General features: G+C 42.8%; 1 protein-coding gene across 1 annotated transcript; it reads left to right on the top strand.

Moving 5' to 3' along the window:
- The first annotated feature begins 143 nt into the window (after positions 1-143).
- On the top strand, positions 144-23,792 carry MOGAT1 (monoacylglycerol O-acyltransferase 1). The gene is made up of 6 exons (XM_083848997.1): positions 144-492; positions 10,471-10,649; positions 11,083-11,284; positions 14,054-14,228; positions 17,786-17,985; positions 20,239-23,792. The coding sequence occupies exons 1-6, from the start codon at positions 399-401 to the stop codon at positions 20,391-20,393; spliced, it is 1,005 nt and encodes a 334-aa protein (XP_083705123.1). The 5' UTR covers positions 144-398; the 3' UTR covers positions 20,394-23,792.
- Positions 23,793-25,344: the final 1,552 nt, after the last annotated feature.

Genomic DNA, 25,344 nt, shown 5'->3' with positions numbered 1-25,344 from the left:
GAGGGGAGCGGGGGTGTGTGTTGTAAATAAATTATTTTATTCCTTAATTGCGTCGTCTGCGTGCCTGGGGGGGGGGGCTGTGTGTACGTGTTATGGGTTAAAAACGCGAGGCTGAGCGCCGCCTTATCGTGAGGCGGCCGGGCTGCGAGGGCACCGGGGGGTGGCAGCGGGGGCTCGGCTGAGGGGGGAGCTGCGGGTGCGGGGCCGGGCCGCGCTCGGAGCTGTTCCCGGAGCCGAGCCGTGCCCTGAGCCGTCTCCGGAGCCGTGCCGAGCCGTGCCCGGAGCCACCTCCCCGTCCCCGCCCGCCGGAGCCGCGCCCGGGCCGTTGGCGTGAGGGGCGCGTCCCGGCCCGGGGCAGGTGGTGGCGGCGCGGAGCCCCGCGGTGCCGGGCGCCGAGCATGGCGCTCCGCTTCGCCCCCGTCAACGTCCCCCTGAAGAGGAGGATCCAGACGGTCGCGGTGCTGCAGTGGATCTTCTCGTTCCTGCTGCTGGGTAACAGCCTTCCTCCCCCCGCCTTGCCCCAGAAGGAAGGGGAAAGGAGAGGGTTTTCCTTTTTTTCCCTAACCGCCGGCACCCCCGGGCATCGGGCTGCTTCGTGCTCCGCTTCCACCGCGGGACAGAGGGGTGCCGGGGCTGCCCCTGGCTCCTGGGCTCGGGGTCTGCTCTTCGCGGGGAGCTCTGGATGTCTTTCCTCCTCTGGGTCTCTTTCTTCCCATGGAATCCTTTAAAAATATGTTCCTAAAATGCTGGTGACAGCATCTCGTTGGGCTGCCCTCTGGGTTTCTAAGAGAAATTTTTAATGATTGTCACCGTGAAGACTGCTACATCACTAATGCTGCTCGTTACTGATCCTGTCAAATAACTTCGTGTACCGTAGTTCAATAAACTTTTTGTTTAAATAGGTGATGAATTTGAATAAAGATTGGCAGCGAACTGAGAGCCAGTAATGCGACCACTTCGGTAAACTTATGCAAAATGTGCTTTAAGAAAGCTTTCTTAACAATTTTGCTTAGTAAACTTGTTCCACTGATTGTTCTTCTGTAGTGAACTTTCCTAATGTCTTAACAGACTCTTATCATTAAACATCTAATCACAACAGCAAATCTTACGGGTGGTTATCTGGAACTTGTTGAAATGAGCCACTCGGTGAGGTAAGCCGACCCTTAATCCCCTGGGACCAGCTCCCCGACCGTGCAGGTTGGCAAGGCGTCAGGGAGAGCCGTGTGTGGGACAGCCCCGACCCGAGGGATGGAGTGAGTGCCTGCCTGTGCCTAGCTGGCAGCGTCGGAGCACCTTACAGTAACCTGTGCTTTAGGGTTACAAGGAGAAAAGGACTGCATGCGTATCTTCCTTGTACATCTTGGAAATCCATTATCATTCAGATGCTGCTCTGTTGTGTTTCAGACAACTGTTAGGTTGTTTGGCCATGCCCAGGTCATTTATGTACGTGAGGGAAGTACGGAGGATATGGAGCATCTTCACAGACTTATCCCTAGCATTTGGCTGGTTTATGTTACCTCTAAATTATATGGGGTTGGACTATAAACTGTTTATGTTTGTGGCTGCCCTGTAAATAGCCTGTGCTTTTTATTCTCTGTTATTGAATTAATTCTCGCACATCTCATTATTCCAGTCTAAATAATGCAGTGGATATGAGCGTCAGTGGAAGGAAACAATTTTTATCCTAGCATGTGTGGTAACAATGCTGCCACCTCTTTGAGGAGTATGGGAAGTCCCATCCCTCTGTGCTTACTTGAAGTGAGTGGGCAGCAGAGGATCCCCCCTTGCTGCAGTTAAGGGGGGCAGCAGGCAGCTGTCTTCTGCAGCTGGCACTGCCTGGGAATAGGTGTCAAGGAAAGTCAACAAGGAGGGGGTCTTACAGCTGCTCAAACTGAATACAGTGAGTGCACGTGACCATGAAAAAATCTGTTGGCAAATGCCCCCACAGAGGACAAATTGATGCTAATAATAATCTGCTTTCATTTATCTTTAGAGCTTTCTGGGGTGACTTTGTCATTTTGTATGTGCATCCTTGCAGTTACAGGTCAGTCAGGATGGGCTGGTTAAAAAATTCCATTTGGATCCAGGAAAAATCAGTTGGTTGGCTTTAGTAACTGTAAGAACTGAAAAGGTTGTTGGTTCCTAATGTCCTGGATTGCAGTTATGCGTAGATGTCCTTTACCCTTTTGTGTCTGCTGAGCTAACAGATGTGGAAAGAGTGTTTGTTTAAGCTCTCGAATTCAAAAGTGACTCTTCCAGATCGTGCAGGCAATACCCAGGCACAAATGAAATACTGTGCGAATTCATGGGGAAGGCCGAGGGGGGTTGGTGGTGTTTGGGTGGGTGTTATTTTTCTAATATGGCTGGAACTAGTTTATACCAAGCAAGACTTTTCTGCAGATTCAGTGTTTCTTATATAAAAATCAGTCGGTAACACCAGATGATAACCAGTGATTTGTATCACAGGTATCATATAGTGTTTCTGTTTAGAGCAACGAATAAATAGGGTACTGGCTTAGTCCATAAAGTTGTCCATTGAGGATGTGGTGAGGTGCCATAGCTGAATAAAATAGCCTAGTAGGGTGAATTATAAAGTAAGAGAACTCTAAAAATTAGTGCCTGGAAAGACAGAAGGTGAAGCAGGTAATGACATCCTTTAAATCTGGTAGGTGGCACGGGAAAATGTGCTTTGTTGTGCAGACTAAGCTGTAAGGGGGATGCGAGTCTGTTGTAACTTTGAGTCTGTGATGTGACTTGGATAGAAGACTCTGGAAATCCAGCATTGTTTTTCTCTTCCTGGCTAAGACCCTTAAGAGTAGCTAAATTTAATGTAAAAAGTGCATTGTGGTGGTGTTTGCACCTTGTTCTCCCTGGCACCTTGGTTGCAATGCTGCATGGTTTTCTTAAATCCTGGAGCTGATGTTTGAAAATGCCCTCCTGCTTGTGTGGCTAAAGGCTTCGCACAATTTGGCCTGAAGTACGCACACGCGATAACTGCCTCAGACGGCAAACCTCAGTTTGCAGTTGCTTTCCACCACTCCGAGAAAGAGCTGATCACTCAATGAACAACTGGTTAAGTTCTGCTCCTTCGCACTGCTTACTGGCCTGGGCTAGGTCTGCGCTACAAATGCGTTGCTTCTGCTTTAGAGCGTAGGCAGAATAAACCTGCCTCTGCCTCCAAAAAGCTGCATAGATGTACACAGCGTTTCATTAGATACAAAAGGAACCTCCTTAAAATTCAGGGTGTAAGTTCCCATGCTTTCCTGCTATGTTACTGTAAGCTGCCAACATTTCCCCTCAAGCAGAAAAGAGGAGTTTTTATTGTAGCAGTGGGTCTTCTGTTGGTTATCCAGGAGCATGATTCCAGAAGCAAAAATGACCTCTAAAATACTGTAAGCGATGTCTAGGAGCTAGTCTAACAATTTCCTACACTGTGCTGTTTGAAACAGCCATGTGGAAGTGCAACAGGCTAAAATAGTTTAGGTAAAGTTCCATGAAAGAGAGAAGTGTCTCAAATGGGCTTGTTGCTTTTAAAAGAAAACTGCCAGCCTGGAGTCTAGGAAACTAAAGCTATCAAAATTGAAAAACAAGAAACACAAAAACTGCTGTTTCTTGCTGCGTTAAGCAGAAATCCAAAAAAGCTTCAGACTCGAGCATAATTTCAAGTCATGAGGGTTTCACTGCTGAAACAGCAAGTATGTGAAGTGTTGCAACTTCAGAGTACCTATTCTGGCAAAAAAGCTGCAAGCTACAACTTTGATAAATGCATTTTTCTGTGTGTAATTACTGTCACTGGATGTTCATCGGCTTGGCCAGGGACTGACAGTCCCAGGGCAGGTCTGGCCCCGTGCCGAGCTCCTGCAGCGCCGGATGCTGCACGCTGGTGTCTGCCTCTGCTCTGCCTTTGCTGTTGTCCAGCCAAACCCCAGGCAGAAAGTCACCTGGAGAAAGGAGACCTGCAAGCCCACAAGCGCTGCTGAGATGACCAGGGGCAAGAGCAGAGAGGTTGCACCGCTCCCATCTTGCATCCCATTCCCAAAAGCAACTGTGACAGGCAATAAATGCAACAGGTGTCACTGGTGTTCAGTGCCAAATCTTTGTTTTTAAGCTTGGAAATCCTTTCCTTAAGATTCCTGACTGAGCGCATTTCACTACAGTTAGTAGAACATCTGATAACCTACACTGGTTCCTAGTGGGAGGATTTCTTTCTCTTGCACAGTAACCGAGCAGCACTTTACCCGCAGTACATACACGAGTTGCACAGGGGAGCCGTGTGTCTGGGCACTGCCCACCTGTGCGCAAGGTTCGCTTTGTTTCGGGAGGTGCTCAGTGCCTGGGCAGCAGCAGGTAGGTCGAAGTGTTCCTTTCAAGACAAAGCAACGTAAACAAAAGTCAGTGAGATTTGCTTACGGTGCTGCTTTGCAGGTGCTGTACCTTTTGTTTTTCATGCTCTCTGATCTGCAGAAATCAAATGACAATTGGACCAAGTAAAGCGAGGAGGCGAGCTGGTGAGCTTCTCCTCTGTCGGCTTCTGTGCACATGGTGCAGGAAGGGACAGAGGGATTTGGGCATGTACAAAATCAGGTGCAGAACTAAGTAAGTTGGCAGGGGTGGTTCTTGGTCCGGATGGTGAGAGATGGGGGAGAGAGTGTTTTTAACCTCGTCAGACAAGGATACTGGGACTTTGTTTTGAGGTGAGGAGGTGGTAGGGAAGCATGGTACCTCTTTCACGGCTTGTTTTCTACGTCCAGCAGTGGCGGGGCTGGTCTTGTCCTTACTGGGGGTCTAGGAAGTGGCTGTTGTGTATGTACCCGTGTTTATTTGCAAAATACTTAATAATACAAAATCAATACAGAATAAAAGCTATACTTTAGTATGCATGAAGCCACAAAATAATATGCTAAAGGCACTGGTGTATATTAATGTGCATCCTGTTTTCTAGTGATTAAACTTCTGTGCATGCAGCATGTAGGATGAAACACTGAATTTGGCTGGAGACAACTTTGAGTTATGGCTCCGGCTTCCCCAAAATAACAGAAGTGATGAAACATTTGCCACAGAGTGAGATATTGCTGCTGTAATAATAAGTGACTTCAGCGGTGAGAAAGCAGGTGTGCAGCGGGATGTGCTAAAGCAGGGGAAAAAAAATAAAATCCTTTTCCCCAAACATGTCTTGATGTTTTGTTATCTGGTGCTGGTTTGATTCATCAGCTGTAGTTGGCTAATTAAAGCCACTATTTATTTTTTTTTAAACTTGCTTTCAGTACTCCAAGCCCTTCCTGGCAAGCTGGCTGATATTGCTGCTTGTTTTCACACCTCTCTGTGCTCATCTCTCCCTGACGTGCGCTGCTGGCCCTCGGGCAGGGATCGATGTGTGATCACAGGGAATAACAGGGTACTTGCCGATGCCTGACTGACTAGTATTTCTAGGAATGCTAGCTCTACCTACGTCTCAGGGAGGGAATTTAACCATGTCTGTGGGTATGTAAGTGCAGAAAAATGGCTGTGCTGCGTCAGGCATGAGGACCATCTACTGTGGCATCATGTGTGTGAGCATAACTAATACTGAATGCCCAAGGAAATATGTAGACTAATACATTATTTGGCTTGCTGTCTCAGGATTTGGTAATCAGTAACTCAGGGGTTTACTGTATCCAGGCCGCTCTGTCTAACAGTCAATAGTGCCTAATGCTCCATATCTCTTGTTTATCAGTATTTATCAATGGAAGGTCTGCTTCCTTGGGAACAGCAACCAAATTCCAGAGTAAACAAGCCCTCAAACCAGCCTCCGAACCTTGGCATCCGAGGGTTTGTATTTGTTATCACAGTAGTGTTGAAATACAGCTCACTTGGTAGGAATGCTGAAATATCTTTGTGACTGGGGCTCCTGACTGTGACTGATACCCTGAGAAGGGACGGGTACGTATTCAACACACGCTCCTCTCCTTACCACCTCAGTCCTGCAGATGGCTACCAAATTCACGTGGATTTCAACAATTTTCCAGTGCAGTTACTTTAAATAAATTCCCACCTTATTTTTGCTGGGGTAATATTTTTTATTTGGCAGCCTGCCACAGGTAGAAAGAGGCAGCAAGTTCAAGTGCTTCTGGTGGAAGTGTGCTTGTAGGTGGAATTGTACAGACTAGTAGCATCTAAACAGGGTGGTATTAACGTTACATACTCCATATTTTAGAGACTTTGAGGGTAAAAGCTGCAGAGCAGTACTCTGCAGGGGCATGAGCTTGCTCACTGTTGTCTTTGCAGACTGCCTCCTGTTAAGTCTTCCTTGGGTGCGACTGTAGGAGTTCATTTGCTGTATGCATTACTTCATTTGAATTTCTACCCCTTGCTTTACCATTTGTACATAACTCAGAAAGTATTTCCAGAAGCTAAGGTTGATGGTTTTTTGTTTGTTTGTTTTTTTCTCTAATGAAAGAAGCCACTAGCAGGCAGAATTAGTTTGTAATGCCAAAATCAACTTATTACTGTTACCTTGAGAGATAATAGAGAGGAAAAAATGCTCATTAGGGACTAAATCATCACTGTGCAACTCTCTGCTTTCCCTCCAATGTTCTGTTCCTCAAGCAGCCACTCGGCAGCATTGCTGCTCTGAAGAATAAGGCTGAAGAAAGGTCTGTTCTGCCCTAGGTACGTCACTGTACTTGTTAAAGAATATGCCATCTTTCATTTTTCCCCTGTGGCCATAGAAGTAAGACACAAGATTTTCAGCTTGCTTTCTTCCCTAGGCATGCTTTATGTATTTGTGTGCACGTGCGCTCAAAGCCCAGAGGAGTAGCAATATTAAAAATCACATCTCTACGTGTGTGTTCACTGGAATGCCAGTGGCATAAAGATGTCCTGCTTATCGCATCCTTTGTGGGATGAGCTTCAAATCGGTCAACTCTGAAAGCCTCCAACTGATGTAAGCCGTGGCAGCACAATGTGTTTCCAAAAAGCTTCGCTACGGGCATCCGTGTGCTGTTGTTACAGCAGGACCTGCGGCGTAGTTCAGACCTGAGCTGTCGAGCAATCCAGAGGTCTCGGTGTGGGCGGCTCGGCTTTGGAAAGCAAATGGACTGAAGTCGCTTGTTACCCCAGTGCTCTGGGGAGCCTGTAGTGCGGGTTGCACTGAGACCAGCACCCTGGCCACTGAGGGTACGCCTGCAGCGGCTGGACGTGGTCTGTGACTGCTCTGAGAGTAATGGGAGGCTTTCTTCCAGTGGGTGAGCTTAGATTCGGTGGCCATCACAATAGGTATTGCTCAAACGGTTTTGACTCCTTAGTAACTGCAAATAGGTTTGGAGCTTCCACCTGCCGAGACCACCTTTATTTCCCCACCCACTGTGCTGGTTTCCTACTTCCTATCTCTGTGGTGTTTAGCTGTTTTATGAGTTTCATGCCCACTGCTGCAATCTCAGAACCTATTTAATGAGCGAAGCATCAGGTGCTTGAGCATCATTGGGCAGGACAGCTGCTGGTGCTGCTACCTAACACTATTGTTATTAATTCAGGTTCAAGCGAAAAAATTACACTCGCAGTGTACACTGGAAGTACATCTCAGGAGGATACAAAAAAGTGTCAAAGTCCAAGTCACTTACCTTTTGCCTAGAGTTTGTTTATAAAATAAGGTAAAGCGGCTGCCATTTATTTGCTCAATGCCTTCTCTGAAGGAGAAAACACTGGTTTTGTGTTTATAGGCACGTTGGTTTTGAGTCATCGGTGCTCAGCTCACCTTGCTATGAGTTAATGCATGGAAATAATGAGGAGGTATGGTACAAGGAATTCGCTTTGCATGTCTCATTGTGAGTGCAATAATAAATGGGTTTTGTCCTACAGCATGCTGAGCTTCTCTCAGGAGATGCAGAGAGCACACTGAACTCCCTGCCCCTTAGATGCACACAGTGACGTTGGCTCCAGCTCTATTCTCGCTAAAGCAAAGCAGCAAGCGTGCTGATCTCCACGGCATGTTTGCCTGCACAGCACTGAATAGTGCTATCTTGCACTTCTCGCTGCTGATTTAATTAGCTCTCACAGCAAGGATGCTTTGATCCAAAGCCCCTTTCAGCTATTTGGCTAGGTAACAGATACTTAAAGGCCATGTGATTCTGCACTGAGCCAAAAGTCCTTCTGAAAGGAAGGCTCAGAAATACAAATACTCACCGACTCTTCACGAGAACTTGAAACTCATTAACTTATGGCAATTAAAAAACTTCTTGTGCTTATTCCAACTTAGTGCATGAACCTTGTCATCTTGTCCAGATTATTATTGCTATGAATTTCTGTAGTTTCAGGATTCATTTTTTAAAGAATAGATAATGACTTTTCCTCCAAATACTCCTGTTCCCAATTTTGAAGCGTTGCCAGTGTGGGGTACCCAGGGAGTTCTCCCTCGGGAGCAGTGCAGGTGAGTGCCATCCTTCACGCACATTACTTGTCCTCTGTTAAAAGTGTTCCCTAGAACTCACTGTTGCAGTTTGGGGGAGTTTTCGACATTGACTTTGAAGGTCTGTGGGTCTCAGTTAGCTGTGGTATTTTTCTAGAGCTTTTGCTGAGGTGTATCTTTGCGTGAGACCAGGTTTGCCTGTTTAAGCAGGAAGCAGTGGGCTTCTGTACTGATTGTACCGAAGCAAGGAGTGTCCTTCAAACAGTGGTGTTTGATCCTGCTTCTCTTTTGACTTAGGGTTGTTCCCTTCTTTCCTTTGAGCAAATGCAATTCCTTATTTTTCTGCTGATTCCTGCCAGAAATGGGAATATTCATTCATTCCTTTCCTAAGCAGTCTAACCGGCAGCTTTGCCTGCTTTCTCTGCTTCTCAGCTACCTCATAACAATATATCCTGTTCTGTGCTGAAGGCACAGTCAGACTAGAAGCAGGGATAAGCTGGGAGAAGTTCAGAAAAAAATAAGTATTCGCGTTGGAAGAAATACAGGAGTGTGCATAGGCCAAGTTAGGCTCTGATTTCAGCAGCTCAAAACCTGCTTGAGGGAATCCGCTGAGAGTTTTCAACTCCCAGATAAACCCTACTAGAGAAAATCTTTAATGAGGCTGATCTTAAGTAGGACAACTGGTTTTTATTGTTGGTTCATCTGCTTATTTCAAAGTTTTCAGTTCTGCCAAGGTTAACACTGTATTAGTCAAATTATTGCCTGATGTAATTCTTTCAAGGTTTCACTTCTCTCTCCTCACTTAGGTGCCTGGCCCAATATGTTTCACCTTTTAGGACATACCGGGATATTGCCCTCATGAAAGCCAGTCAAATGTGGGACCTACAAAACAGTTCTTAAAAATCTGCTGTGTAAAATGCCATAGAATAATGCCTCTTTTGTGCAACTCTGCCTGTTGAGTCTGCCAGTGAGGACTGGGTCCTGTTTTGCTTGCCGTCGTATAAATATAGGATGCCAAAGCCCAGGCTCCCTGGAATTCAGCATCTGCTGCCGTACTCTGATCCATGACCTGATGCGTTTTGCTCACAAGAAGCCAGAGTCAGCAGGCTGATGTAAGGTGTACTGTAGGGCAGAGAGCAGCGTGCACCTCTGCACTGGCTTTACCTCACTGCTTACATCTGCCTAATTTGCTGCAACAGTGCAAAATTCTGCAGATCCTACAAAGGTTAATGTCTCCATAGGGAGTTTCCCTGAATTTCAGGTTTGAGCCCCAAAGTAACACATTCCGTGTAATAATTTTTTTTTCTGTCTTTTTGAATTGTGTATAATACACTTCCTGCATATTGATATTGTAGTAGGATGCTACAATCCTCATTAACCTGTGTCTGAAAGTAGCAGGGCTTAAAACTGATACTGTGCTCCCACAGAAATAGTGAGTTTCTGATTGCAGTGACATGTTCAGAGGCTGAAATGAAACCTCTTAATGTTTTGGTCTTGTCTAGCACATCTTCTTTGTCAGCCGCAGAGCACTTTCTGCAGGGAGTAGAAGTACCATCCCTACTATATAGGAAGAGAAATTAAGAAGAAGAAAGGGAAAATGACTGCCCAGCAGCATTCCTATTAGAAAAGAGATCTTGCTGCAGCCCTCTCCTTTCAAACCTCTCCTCCCATCTTCTCGTTCACGGGAGCGTCACATCTTTGTTAGCTCTTGCTGTCTCCTTTTAGTCTGTCCTAGGTAATCCAGATGTTATCTGCCAAATGTTAGCGTTTGCCCTCACCACAGGGAGAAGACAGATGTGTTGGTTCTCAGCTCATGCTTTTGTTCTATTAAAAAAAGCAAGCATCATCTTAGGCTGATTCCCCCAGTTGTGCAGAATAAGAAATATAGACTGAGATGATGCATCCTTGTAGGTAATTGCCTCAGTGAAACAACATTCACACAACGTGAAACAAGCTAACTTCAATTTGTGTACGTTTTCAGTAGCATCCCCGGTAAGAATGTGAGGGCTGGGAATTCAAGATCTTAAAAAAGACAGTCGTGATTAATGCTAGTTGTGATGTCTTTTTTTTTTTTTCTTCATTTGCAGCACAGTTTTGCTGTGGATTCTTTGTGATCTTGATTTTGGGCAACTTCTGGTTCCTTGCTGTTCTGTACCTTCTGTGGCTCTACCTCGACTGGGAAACGCCATGCACTGGGGGCAGACGGTCCCAGTGGGTCAGGAGCTGGACTGTCTGGAAGTACTTCAGGGAATACTTCCCCATTCAAGTGAGTAAAAGGTTTCTCACTGAACTGTAAACATTTGAACAGAGACAATTTGAATAGCCATGAACATGGACTAATGCCTAGGACTCATCTTTGGTATGATTATAATGGTTATGCCATTTAAAATCTTTTTAGAACGTGGGAAACCTGAGATTTAGTGTCAGAAAGGGGCAGGGGAGGGGGAACAGGGGCTGGATTTCTGCTTGGACTGTTGGGTCACAAGACAGTGCCTCCGCACAGTAAATGCTTCAGAGATGATTTTTTGAGATTTATCTATTTAAACTTTGTTCAGCTCTAAAACAGACCAGTAAAGTGCTTGGAAGAAAGAAATGAATTGTCATTGGTTCTGTATCCTGTCAACCTGCAATTTCCACACGTTTTTGAGAACCCCTGTGAAATGAATATTAAAACATCCTCCACCATCTCTCTTTTTCAGCTTATAAAAACTTCAGATTTGAATCCAAATCACAACTACTTACTTGGCTTTCACCCTCATGGGGTCCTGGTAGCTGGAGCCTTTGGAAACTTTTGCACTGGCCCAAGTTTCAAAAATTTATTTCCTGGGCTTACTCCGTATCTTCATATTATGCCCATCTGGTTCAGCTGTCCCTTCTTCAGAGAATACGTAATGAGTGCTGGTAGGTAAAATCAGAGTGTCTCAGCTGTTCTCCATATTAGAGCTTCTGCTTCAAATGTAAGGTCTTCTCCTGTACCTATAAGCTATACCTATAAGTTATTTCACTTCAAATGATCAGTACTGAATTTAGAGCACTGGCACTAACTGTTGTATGATGAACTGTTGTTGCAAAATAATTTTGAAAGGTTTTATTAATTTTGCTAAACTCTATCATGTATCGATATTTAAAATTGATCCTACTGGAAGTCTGAGGTACTCTATTGCGTCGTATGTGGCATATGCAATGCAGGTGGGTCCAGTGCAAGGAAGAGCTTTACAGCAGGAATGGTTCACAGTAGTTGTTCTTCTTGCAAGACTGCTCAGAGAATAAGGTCTATTAAATCTAATAAATTTTGTTGGGTGTTAATGATAGTTATTAAATCTGAAACATTATGGTCAAACACCATATTTCTACCCTTTACAACACCATTTGAGTTAAACAGATAAGGTCAAGTAATTGCTGGTCATTAGAGTATTACTGCAAAATTTTGCCTAATACTTCTAGATGTGGCAAGAAGGGTAGAAAGGGGAGCAGGAACAGGAGCTAAGGAGCCTGTGGCTGAACTGATTTCATCTGCTGACTTTCCCCGGCCCAACAGCGAAGGGGAACGGAGCCTCCAGCACCTGTTATGTATAAAAGGGTCATGTTTGTCATCGGTACTGCAGTAATAAAAGATACAAATAATAAGTAATAGAGTTTAGGGAATAGAAAAATATATAGTGAATCAGGACTAGTGTTCCTCTACAGTGGTTTAATACAGGAATTATTTTACCTAAATTCATTAAACTACAGCATTTGAGTAAGTACGGTCTGCTGGACAAGAGTAGGTTTGGGAGACAGATCTAGCTTTCAGTCCTGACTGCAACATGGACACTGTGATTTCAGACTAACTATTTATCTGCTCCATGCGTGGGAATGTGCCAAGGGTGCCCAGATTGATACCAGAATTGCAAATCCACATACACTTCAGCGTACCAGAAGCGCATTTTAGTGCAAATGTTATTGTTAGAGTTTTTCTAAGGCTTCCAAGGTTAAGGGATTAGTAATGTTGCAAGATGACAAATTTGAACATTCCCTAGCCTGGAGGTCAGTTTACCTCTTTTTGCCATCTTGACCTGTAGAAACAAGCATTTATGTGCTAGATGAGAAATAACTTGAGTAAAAATCATGCTAAAGAATAGTCAGCATCTTAGCATGTTTTTCACCAGTGTGTAGCTGATAAACCAATATTTTATAATTTGACTCATAACCTGTATTATACCAAAGGGGATCTTTTGCTCCCCGTCTCTGAAGTCTGCCAGTTGTCTTTTGGAAGACCAGTTACAGCATTACCCAAGCTGCTGTGCAAGGGAGAGTGGAGAGCAGTCCCCTGCCTCCACTTCAGCAAGGAGAGGAGTTGGTCCTGGGGAAAGACAGTGCTTCTAGCTTTCTCTTCCAGGGAAAATGCATGCTGACTAGTGAATGAGCATCACTCACATGATTTGTGTCCTGGGTCAGCTGCCTTCTTCAGAGTAACAGTGATTGTGAAGGAGTATATGGCAAATGGAAATAGCTTTTTACTGAGTTCTCTGAACTTGCCCCAAGATCCAGCTATTTCTCTTGGTGGCCAGCTCTCAAAACTAGATCACAGTCATTGTCTTTGTTGTGAAATGTTCATAATCCATTTTGTAATGTCGGTAATGTGAAAAAAGGAGGTGAATCCTTCACTCAGCATCCAGAAGAGCACAGTTTGATACTAGCCCTGTAAAAACAACACAAAAACAAACCCAAAACACTACAACAACAACAAAAAAAAAACAACCAACAACCAACCAACCAAAAAACACACAAAAAGAAAAAAAAACCACAACAACCTAAATTTCATCTCTAGATTGTCATTTAGAATATATTAATTCAACACAATATAACTGAATATGGCTTCTGGGTGAGTGGTACCACTATGAGCCTTTTAAATAGGACTTATGGCACAAAGTTGCTCTGGAGGGGTCAGCTATTTCTGTTAGAAAGGACACTTTTCTGAATGTCAAGTTCAGAGCAAGGTCTGAGTCGATGCTACAGACTCATACATCAGTGTGCCTCTGATTAGAAGTATTAGTATTGGCAGGAGCACCAGGAAACTACTGCTATTCTAGCCTAAAGAGATTAGCCTAAATAAATTTGAGTGACAGGTCCTGGTTACTAGAGAATAAGCCAATGCAATCATTGGGAATAATGCAGCTGAGCCTTTCCTGCTTCTTCGGACACTGCTGTGTCCATTGCCTGAGGTGGAGCTGCTGCTTGTAGCTTTGAGAAGAAGGGGTACAGCTTGGCACTGTAGATCCTCATTTGACTTAACAAGTCCTCTAGTCATTCTCTTAAACCCTCTGTGCTTTATGGCTTTAGCTGCTGCTTCAGCAAAACCTGCTGCAGTTCAGCTGTGCTGTTCTCGGACATAGAGCCTGAGGTGGAGTTGAGCAGACAGCCAGCTGAGACAGAAAGTTGACTCTTCCTAAAGATCTCAAACTTCTGTGGTAGGCAAGCAGCATTTTAGCTCATCAGTGTGAAATTAAAGGACTTAACTAAGGCCAGATCTGTTGCAGAGTGAGGGTGTTGAACCCAAATCTTTCAAATCTGTCGTGCTGTAACTATTTAGAAACATCATTTAGACATAATTTAGAAATATTTTATATATTCCACTGTACTTGTAAGTGAAGCATCAGTGAGTGACTCTCGGAATGTTTGCTCCTAAAGGAATGGTTTCTGCCTCCAAGGAGAGTGTCTCGTACGTGCTGAATAATGAAGGAGGTGGCCATGCGTCCATCATTGTGATCGGAGGAGCCGAGGAATCCCTGAATGCACATCCTGGAAGTTTGACTTTGAACATCCTCAAGAGGAAAGGCTTTATTAAAATGGCCTTGAAACATGGGTAGGTTTCCCGTCTGGACTGTCCCAGTAAGCACGCTTTGAATACAGAGTCTTAAATATAGTACAAATTGTATGTAGTAAACTCAGAATTAGAATTTGAAAGAGCTATTTGTGTATGAACATGCAAATATCTGACATAAGAGCTAGTCTGTACACCTAGATCCAATCCGTGTGTCGAAAAATCCCTTTTGTCTTTCATAATTTATGAGCAGTAGGTGGACTTATTAGCATATCTTGGTGATCTGTTTTAGTTGTTCTATGTTGCAGTAGCAAAAAGTAAGAATTGTGAAACAATATTAGTAAACCTTGGCTTTTATTGCTGACCGATGCAGACGTTGTTTTCTCTTATGTAAATTGGAGTTATAATAAGACAGAATTTTCTTACTACTCTAAGCCAAAAAAATTTAGAAAGCTAGACCCTGTTTTATTAAATCACTGTAAAATGTATTCCAGGAAGATTTCTTTTCACCTTTATTCTGAAGACTTTTTTTTTGTTTTTGAAGATGGTTGTTTACAAAAGTAAGTTTTGGGGAAATTTGGAATGAATCTCAAGAAAAACTAGCTTACTTTTTACTATCAATCGTCTATCAGTATGTAACTAAACAGAGAGAGCATTAATATCTTTTGAATGCTTTACACAGCGTGAGCTGTTGTTTATACCGAACTAGTCTAGAAATCTAATGTACTGGAAGTATTCGAACCAATGACTTATTCCTGCTAAGCTGTCTGTTAAGCTCCCAGGATTATACATCGACATGCAAAACGATAAGAAAACGATATTAATCCTTGACGGATCTGTAACAATTTTTAAACTACTCATTAGAAGAAAAAAGGTGGGCTCTGAGAAGTGCTCTGCTTTCACAAAGGATGCTGAGGTAAATTTTTTCTAGAAACTGTTATGTGTCAGAATATTCCAAGAGGGTTTTTTCTATACATGTCACGAGGATTTTCAGAAAAAAGCTGTACCCTGATAAAGTAACATTTTAGTGGAATTTGTACCCAGAAACAACACTCGTGTATTTAAATTGGGACTTTGATCAAAGACACATATAGGTACTAATCTCTGTTCAACCACTACTAAATTCATGAGTAGTTTTTATTTATTACCATAATGTTTGGAAGATTATTTAAGTCCTTTTTTTTTTTTTCTTTTGAGCATGTCTGATCTGTCAGTTCACCAAGGTTGGTATTTATCTCTCATCTAAACTCATTTGGATTGAGAAACTAGATACTCCTCTGCCTTTCAAGGCCTTGATTTCAAGAGCATCCCCACCACATGACAACACTATCAGGGCACTTACAAAACACAGTAATGGCCACTTTGTTCTGTATTGAGTTCAGTGCTTCAAGTGATGGTTCTCCTCTTTAAGGCCTAGTGTCTAGAAATAATGCCCTACCTGACTGACTTACCTACACCTCACACATGATCATCCTAACCACTAGACTATGAGTTATTCTGGGTCTGAGCACCTTCAAGACAAACAGCCTCTATGTGAACTGTAGGAAACCTGACTTCATTTCTGTATTTCTGTCCTGGTTTTGGACTGTATGACAATAGGACATGATGAGACTCTAGCGGCTACAGCTCTTGCAGCACTGTAGGCAGACCTGAGATCCTGTGCCAAAGGCATCCAGTAGTCGCTTCTGCTTTTATCATTTGTTTCTAACAACTAACAGAATCCGAAATGAGCTTCCAACTTGTGGAAATGAAAGGGCAAGGGAGGTTTGCAGTGTGAGGAGGGTGAAAAGGACACATGCTGTAAGTGCCTGCATATCTTTCTGGTGCTTGTGATCCACAGCATCAAATACCAGGAGAGGAAAGGGCAGTGCATAGACCAGGAGTCCTGTGCTCCCTGGCCCTGGCTCTTACACTGCCGGTACAGAGAAGTTCTCGTTCCTCAGCTGGGAACTCATCAAATTTGCTCTTATGTATGAAAGCTGAAGTCCTCTGCACTTCTGGAAGACATTTTGGTCCAAGGTAATACAGATATCTGATATGAAGTGAAGAAATTCTAAAGATATGAAAGAAGTGATGAATCAGCTAACTTAGTTTCACAATCAGAAGTTACTTATTTCTCTGTCACAACCTCCTACATAGTGTCTTGCAAAAGTCTTTACCATCCCAATTAGAAGAAATCTCTCAGTCTCGGGGTGCTATTGCACCACCAGATTTTCCTGTTTGTCTTAATGTTGTAGTAAAAAATAGAGTATTTACACAGCACACTGTGTACCAGGCTTTCCAATATTTTCTTTACTGGTGGCTGGGTGATATGTTGTATGAGAAACCACCCTTTGAGAAGACACCATTCAGGATAGTGAGTGGGAATGACTGTATTTGGGGATCCTCACACTTGAGAAACTGTAGAAGCAGTTGTTTTGTCCATACAGGAGAGTTTTGGTTGTCCACAGTACTTTCCAGACAGCTCTGTCCTAAATGTATCCTCCTCAGGCATTCAGAGCTTTGTGATAACTCATCTCAACAATATTATGGCAATGCTATTATTTTACAGTAAGTGTTTTCTGAAAGATAGTGTAAACTGAATGGAATGAATGAAACTAAGACTTCAGTAAAGCAAATAAAACCTCTCAGTATCCTTCAGAGACTGCTTGGGATTACTCTGGTAGTTTTTTTGTTGTTTTGTTTTTGTTTTTTAAGCTTAAACTGTGTAGAATATTGTTTGATCAAGCTAAGAATTTATCTAAAACATACTGCAGTTGAGGCTTTAAATATAGTGATGCTTTTGCCTGTTGGAGATGATTGCACTGATTCCATCTGCCTAAGCTGTTTGTTTGTCCAGGAGCTAGTCAGTGCCCTTCCTCCCAGCCAGTTCATGAACGGAATGAAAATTTATTAGGCTGTGAAGGAGCCAGAGTGAGTTAATATAATTTCTGTGAGTATGATTTGACCCCTGATAAAAATAGATCAAGGCTAGTTTTCGAAGAAGTCTGGAGGAAGTAGGATTTCACTGGGAGTTGGACAGTGGGGGAGTTCGGCATTGTACTCATGTTTGTATGGATATCTGTTTTTTATCATGCTTTTTGTGCTGAAATCAAGTGCATGCATTATTCTAGTCAAAAGGCAGAGGAAGGCTAAGATCTGTTTCTGACACCACCCAGCTGGGAGCATTATAAGGTTAGCAATGAGACTTCTTTCCTTGCCAAAGGAGAAAATGCAGTGGAACAAGAGTGGACTTGCTGAAATAGTGGTGGATAAAACCATAATTATGATGCATACAATTATTCATTTTTATTATTATGAATGATCATAAAAGGTTGTAATGGGTAGCAAACAGCTAAATACTGTCCGAATACTCAATGCTACTTGTGTGTGAATGACTCTTTTTTTTCTTTTTTTTTTTTTTGAAACAAACCCAAAAACCCTACACAGCCAAAAAGCGGCTCCCCATCAGAAGAACTGAATACCTGCTACTGATAAATACTAGAGCTGCTGAAGATTTCTGTGTTGGTTATTGGGAAAGTTTCCACACTGCTGATGTGAACCAGAGTGCAAATGCTGGCTGGTGTGGGATCCTCACTGTTCATTGTGTTGCTTTACAGGGCTCATTTGGTCCCAGTGTTTTCCTTTGGCGAAAATGAGCTGTTCAAGCAAGTTGCAAACCCCAAAGGTTCATGGCTCAGAAATGTGCAGGAGAAGCTGCAAAAGATAATGGGCTTTGCTTTACCATTGTTTCATGCTAGAGGAATATTTCAATACAGTTTTGGCTTAATACCTTTCAGACAACCTATTCATACTGTTGGTAAGTTCCTTGTGCCTTTTCTAATGCTTTTGCAAATGTTTAAAAATGCATAGATGTTCTACTAATATCTGTGTAAATTTATAAATCTAACAAATATATGGCTACTGTGCAGCGAAAACAAGTATATGAGGTTTAAATATACCTTTCCATCCATATATATATATATATATATATATATTTAATTCCTCTCCTCCCCCATGTCAAAGGAGGAAATCCTTTCTCCCTTTTCCCTTGCTGTCCCAGAACAAATAGTATTGTTCATTCACAGTTATTCCCAGGCTTATAGCTGCAGCAGTCCTCAAGGAAAGCAAAGAGGTTGTCCAGTCCATACCAGAGGGCTGGCAGAGCTCTGCAGCCACTGCTGTGGATTCTGGGTGCTGCAGTTATTTTGTAAGATGCCCGGCATCTTCATTTCTTAGCCCTGCAGAGAAGCAGCAGTTGGATGTTCCTGGTATTGCACAGCTACTGCAGCGGCACTCTGGGGCAAGGCTGCTGGAAGGAGCTGGTGTTGTTCTGAGCTGGTGCTCACTGGGACTGGGGGGGATGGAGGAGCGAAGAGAGAGGGCGCCTTGCAGTAGCTCTGCTGCAGCCCTTCAGCAGGCTGCTGCCTGGTTGGCCTTCAGCTCCCTATGGTGTTCCCCCCCCCCCTCTTTTTTTTTTTGCTATGGAAAGATCCATGTTTAATTAAGAACTTGCATGCCATGTTGACAGGCAGTTTGGAAGAGATTTTTCTTGCAACAAAACTTGTACGATCTTATGAAATCCTTTACCTTTGGTGTCTCTGTTCCCTCATGTTTGAAAACGATTTATTACCATCTCCCTGCATTCGTGGGGGGGGATTGCGGTATGGCTCAAAGCAGGCCTGAAAGCGTTAGCTCACCTACTGAAAGCTGCAGAGTTGTACTGACCTCCACCCAAGCCGGTTAGCTGTGTTAACAATGTGGCCAGGAATCTGAGTTTCCTCCTCCTGGAGCAGACGCTAGCTCAAAAGCTGTTGTCCCTAAAGCAAAGAGACAGTTCAGTAAAAGCAAGGTCCCTGAAGTCTAAGTGTGCATGTTTAGGGCTTCACAAGTGAAATAACTTTGCTTTTCCTGAAAATTATTACTGCTTTTCAGAAATAGAATCAGCTCTAGAGTATTGATTTGAGCATTTTGCTTAAAGCTGAATCTGAGGAAGATCTGTGTAATTTCTAATTCCACAAGAAAAAAATTCTCTGCTCCCAGGAGAACAGACTCCTGCAGAAAGGCTTGGGGGGTGGTTTGATGTTTCCAGTCAAGCTCCAAGAACTTCTGCATCTGATGTGTAGTGATTCCCCCCCCTTCAAAGTATTGCTCCAGCCTGGGCTGGGTTCTCACCCGGTGTAGGCCCTGAGAGCTCTTGGCAGCTGAACCTGCAGCAGGAATATGCAGAGTGGCTCTGGCTGCACTTTCTTTCCCGTTAGTCAACACCACCCAATTTGAAGTGGCAATATGTGTTGAAAGGGATTTTCAGGTGCTTTTGTAAAAGCTCCTGGAGAGTGCTTTTAACTCTCTGTTTTTCTAGAAGGAAGTTAAAAGAAGATTTAAAGATTACTTCCTCTGCAATCTTTGTCAAGTCTATTATGCTCTCAGTGCCTCCATTTATTTCCAGTGAAAGAAGAGCAGCTGTCAAAAATTGTAGTGATTGAACAACGTAAGACTCAGGTTGTGGGAAGTCTCTGTCAGCAAATTGGAGTTTTTTTAACTAAAGCATTTTGTGGAGGAGACAGCCCTCTGGACTTCTGTGGGCTTACCTCATGTTCCCTCCAGACCTTACTCCAGCTGAAGAAGTGTGATAACAGGCTTCACACCGTGTCTCATGTGTGGGGAATGTTTAGGTTGGAACGATATTTGTGGGCAACTTATGGCTCAGAGACACCTTACAGGGTTTGGGGGTTTTAAGTGCTACCACTGAGGTAACCAATGAAATTTCTGGCACAGGTGCAGTGATGCCCATTTTGTATAAATTGGAGAATATCTCTGTTTCCTTCAGTGTTCATGTGTTTGCGAGGTTGTAGGCCTCACTCTTTCATCTGAATTTGAACAACAGAGAGGGAAAAAACAGACCCAGGGCCTAGGTTTGTTCTCAGGCCTCGTCCTGCCTTTCACAAGAGAGCTGTGCTGTGACTCTGCCAGCTTGCTGGGAGCTGGGGCAGAGCCATTACAGGAGGGAGAGCAGTTTTACTCGAAAAGAGATGTCAATGAAGCTAATCCTGCTGTTGTGTTTGACTTCCAGTGGGAAGCCCCATCCCTGTAAAACGGAACTTGAATCCCACCACTGAAGAGATTGAACAGCTACATGCGATATATCTACAGGAACTAAGAAAATTGTTTGAAGAACACAAAGGAAATTATGGGATCCCTGAGCATAAAACTCTTATCTTTGAGTAGTAAATTACAATCCGTAATTCTAAATCTCATGGAAAAAAATACTGTATGCCGAAAGAGTTCTTTCTTGCAATCTGTATTTTGTAATCTGTAATTATCCTTGTGTAAGGAATAATTTTAAGAAGGGATTATTAAATAGTTTATTGATCTTTATTTTATGGATACAAAAAAAGCATCTTTAGGGTGCGAGCCTCGAAGCCAGTACTGTTTCGAGTTGTCCTTTTAGGTTCATCTGTACTAGAAATGCCAGTGAGAGACTCAACACTGATGTTCTTACTACCATGGTGCTTTACCATAGCTTGAGCAGAGGAAATTGCCCCAGCATGAGAGCAAGAGCAGGAAAAGTGTATATACCACAGAGGTCTGTCATTAGACATTGGGACTATAACCAACATGTATCAAATGCAAGTTGTCCTCTTAATGTCAAAAAAAACCCCTGCTGCTCTTCCAAATAAAGTTGTATATTTTCAGTAGATGGCTATTACAAGCCATTTGCATGTGAAATCATTAATAAATAAGAGTTTTCTGCCCTGAACAGGATATCAGCAAAATTAATTTGTCCAACTAATAGAGCAGACCAAACGCTGTTTGCAGGAAGAACAGAGCGTTGAGTTATTCTGTGCGCATGTATGTGCTGGGTGATGGGAAGCACTGAATAATGTGACTTTTTTGGACAAGCTGTACTTTGGATCATCAGTTTGTAAGATGAATCAGCTTTGTTCGGTAGTTTTAGTCTCAAAGGAGACGGCAGGCACAGGACAGAAGTATACCAAGGAAGCTGGTGTGGGAATCATGAGAATTTCACCTCTTATGCAAATAAAAAGTTATCATATGCCAAGCACTTCCACACAAGGAAGGGGAGCCCAATTTGTTCAGTCTAGGTCTGAAATTTTACCATGGAAAGTGTACTTGATTTCTCTCTTCTTCCCCACTGATAGATGTGGGGAAGTACGTGGAAAGCAGTGCCTTGGAGTGACAGCTATAACTGCCAAAGCAGTGGGAGGACAGCTGTAGGGTGCGGCAGCTTAAGAGGATGCTTGGTGTACAAACCAGCTGCCTAGATTTGAGAGGTTTATCTTAAATGTGGATATCCATCTAAGAGAAGAAGAAAAAATATCTTAGCCAAACTCTTTTTCAATTAAAGTGCCTAGGTTTCTGAGATGGTTTGTAAAGAGAATTATAGTATAAATATATATATATTTAAATGAAATTCTTGTATTTGTAAATGCTTTTCATCTGTGTGTGGACTTAGCAGACCTGGTTTTACTGAAGTGTTTGGTTTGCTGTAAGCAGTTTTTGCTCATTGGGCAGCATGGGGCATCTGCAGCTGGGTCGGCTCAGCATAAGTGTGCTCTGGGAATGGTGGTGCTGGCTCCATAAACACAGTTACATTGGACACATCTGATTCTCCTCAGGAGAAACGCAGTTGGCATTTTGGGAAAAGTTAAAAAAGTTAAAACTTTGTAAAGAAAAGATCTTAGCAAAATTAAGGTCTTCAAGGAAAAGGGTCAAAATATTTTGACTCCTGAGGAGTGGATTCCTTATGAACCAAAGCCCCAAAGCTGTGTTGATATTGCCAGACAGACCAGATGTATGTTGGTCTGGAGTTCTAGAAAACCTCCAGCAGATTGATTTCCTTAGGAGGGCCGATATGTACCTTCTGGTATATAGCAGTCATTCAGAGGTGGCCAGCCAGTGAATCCTGCTCTCACTTTCTTTAGGACTACGGATGTCTCTCTGGGAGCCAGGATGAGAGCTGGCATTCTTGCCGTTGCCTTCCCAATGCTTTTGGTGCCTGATGATCGCTGTGGTGTAGACATATTACTTCTTCCTGCTTTGTCCATCTCTCCCTGGGTTAAGATCTCTGAAGAACTGTGTATGCATAAAAAAGAATGAATATTGGCTTATCATTCGGCAGAAACAGGGGAGTTACAAGCAGAGCTTGAGAAGAGGAAGCACTGTGAGTGTGAATGTTTAGCATGAACTTAAGATCCGGACTGTTTCAGCTCTTGGAAGGGCATGTGTCTAGGGAAGTCAAAGTGGCAGGTTTGATACCTGGGAAGAGGTCTCCAGCATCCTGAATGCTGTAGTAAGTGATGAGCCCTGAATAATCACTGACCCATTTTGGCTTAGCCAGCTATGTGAAATTTCCTTTGGTTTTGTTTTTTGCTGCCTGTCCTGATGAGGAGTGCTGATACAGTCATGAAAGAAGAATTTGGAGTCTGTGTCAGGCTTCCGTCCTAGATCATCTGCTCTAGTGAGATATTTCCTCTCATTTTCAACCTGCTCTTTTCCTAATACCTTAATGATATAGAAGCTCAGGATGTAAATTTGAAAACATTAGCATTGGGGTGAGGGTGGGAAGTGTTTGGGTTGTAATAAAATCAATTTAGCTAAAAATTCTAAGGAATATAAAGATACTGATTTGGGGGCAATACCTGGTCCAGAGGGTACTCCACAAATAGGCTTACTTCTGAATTCCATGAGAAAATTATTTGTGGGCTCTGAATATCATTCATAACTGGCATAGTTAGAACAAGTAGGGATTATGTTACTCTGACTACTAGCATTTGTTATGCTTTATAACACGGGAAGACGGAGGAAAAAAGAAGTCTGAGCAATATAAGTATATATTCTTGCTCAATAACTACTGCATATTGCCTGTGATGGTCCTTACAAACTACCTTTTATTAAATTTTCCATATGTCTAGGACTATTTTAAAATAGAATATCAATCTCTAACAGGCATGCTGTCTTCTAAAATATTTACCTCTGTGTTAGTATTTGGATTTGTAGAACAGCCCTGCTTGAACACCAGGTTGCTTCAGAGCAACCTGGAAACTGTAGATCTGTTGTGAATAGCTTCACCTGCTGCAGCCATAGGGAGGCTTCCCACATTCATCAGAATATCATTGTAGTTTCCAGTTGCAGTTCATGCTTGACAAAGCAAGAGCAGGCAGCTAGTAGCAATGGTGACAAACCCCTGCCCCATCTGTGAGCAGAAGATGAGGTGGTGCTCAGATTTTTGGTGGGATGCCCACACTTACTGTGACCTGCATTGTGGTGTGTTACTCTTAGTGCCTTTTAATGAGATGGGTAATCCCAGGGATGCTAGTCATCTATTAAAAAGATAGATGCTCTGCATTTTTACCATGCAAGTACTGCTTCTCTGATGTGCTCAAGCTGGCGATGCCTGCCTGTTGCCTTGTGAGTGAACATCTCTACCAAGTTTGACTCACAAAAAGTCTTTAAGCATCAGTCCTTAAGATTTTTTACTTTCTGAACTACAAAGCATATTTTACACTCTTTGTAACTCTTTATGGCACCAGACAAATATGAATGTCAGTTGTATCAATGATAGATGTGGCAAGACGGTGTGAGATAATAAAAGTTTGTACCAAAGAATGCTTGTGTGGACTGGAATTCAAATATTTATCACTACTATTCGATAAAGGATTTGTACTTCATCCGTTGGACACCAGGAGCCTGAGCGAACTCAAGAGGTCATATTAGACTAGCTATAAGGCTTAAATAAGGGGTCAGTGAAGATGGATGGATTGCCTGCTGCAGTCTTGTGAGCAATCACCTGGAGCCAGGTTCCTGCTGACGGTCCAAAAGGGCTTGAGGAAGAAGGGATCCACGGCAGGGAAAAGGCTGAGCTGCAGCTATCCGCAGCCAGGAACGCAGTTCCAGGGAGATGCAACAGGCAAGCCAGAGCACAGGAGGGTGGGTGGACTCCCCTGAAGAACTGGTGATAGAGCTTTTAGTTGAATTCAACTGAGTGCAAGCATAAGTTTGAATTTTAGGTTAAACTTGTATTGAAGAGTCAAACTGCTAGTATCAGAACCCCAGAAAGAAGAACAAACCCTGTAGAGGCTCTGCTTAACTCTAGAAACTGGGGAACTAAATAGCTGCTTGAAGTAAAATAAATTAAATTAAATTAAAAACAAATAAACAACAACAGCAAAACATAGCATTTTTCTATCGGGAAGAGGAAAAACAACTACCTTAAAACAGCGATGCCTTTTAGTTTTTATATTAAAAAAAAAAAAAGCAATGCTTATACTAACAGCTCCACTGGCAAGTATGAATCCCTAAGCCTGAGAAAGGCTGAGGATATTTTGTTACTGTTTTAATATTTTCTTTATGGAAGGATCCCACTTTGCATCTCTGCATACCATAAAGGGAATAAAGAATTAAAAGCAGTGGCCTTGGATTGCTTTGAAGTAGTCTCATTACACCTGTGTGTGTAATTGGGAGGAAGTCACGGTTTATCAATGCACCAACATCACATTTTAGTTTTACTGAAATGCTAAAAAGAAACAAGTTATACCCATAAAGCAAGAAAGAGAGAAAAATGAGGAATGGAGTGCAACTGAATTTTCTTGCTTTCTGAAGTGCTTCAGAGACACAAATGCTGATTACAGCTGCTTGTAATTGGTTAATAATGTTACCTCCATATTGAAGTAGTTGACTGTGAAGGGAATTTGGTGGCTGAAGGATGTAGATAGCTTTTCAGTTGATATTTCTTGTGGTTGTATCAATTCTGTGTCAGCTAAGCTGCTGGAGTGCTGCCTGTAGTGCAGATCCAGCAGCCCCTTGTCTTTTCTCAGTTCTACAGACAGAATATGGGTGTAGAAAAAGAAGATAAGAGAAAAAGGAGGAAATTTACTTAAAATATGAATGTGCTGGATAAGTGTATCAATCTAAAAAAGTAAGTAAAAGAAGAACCATATCCTTTTTAGTTTCCCTCTATATCATAAAGGTAAGTTTCACAAATCGAGAAAGCCTGTGAAGAGGCCTTGTGCAGTGCAAAGAGGAAGAGGTATTCCACTGAAGTATGCTGGGATCATGAAATACTTGTTACCTTTGTATACTGTTTCTCTGACAGCTAACCTGTTTTACAATGTTTTACATGTTGCTAAAATTTGATGTTTCTAGTGATGTTTCTCTG

Source organism: Anser anser (genome assembly GCF_964211835.1).
Source record: "Anser anser genome assembly, chromosome: 9".
NCBI lineage: Eukaryota > Metazoa > Chordata > Aves > Anseriformes > Anatidae > Anser > Anser anser.
This window is presented reverse-complemented; position numbering and strand designations above follow the sequence as displayed.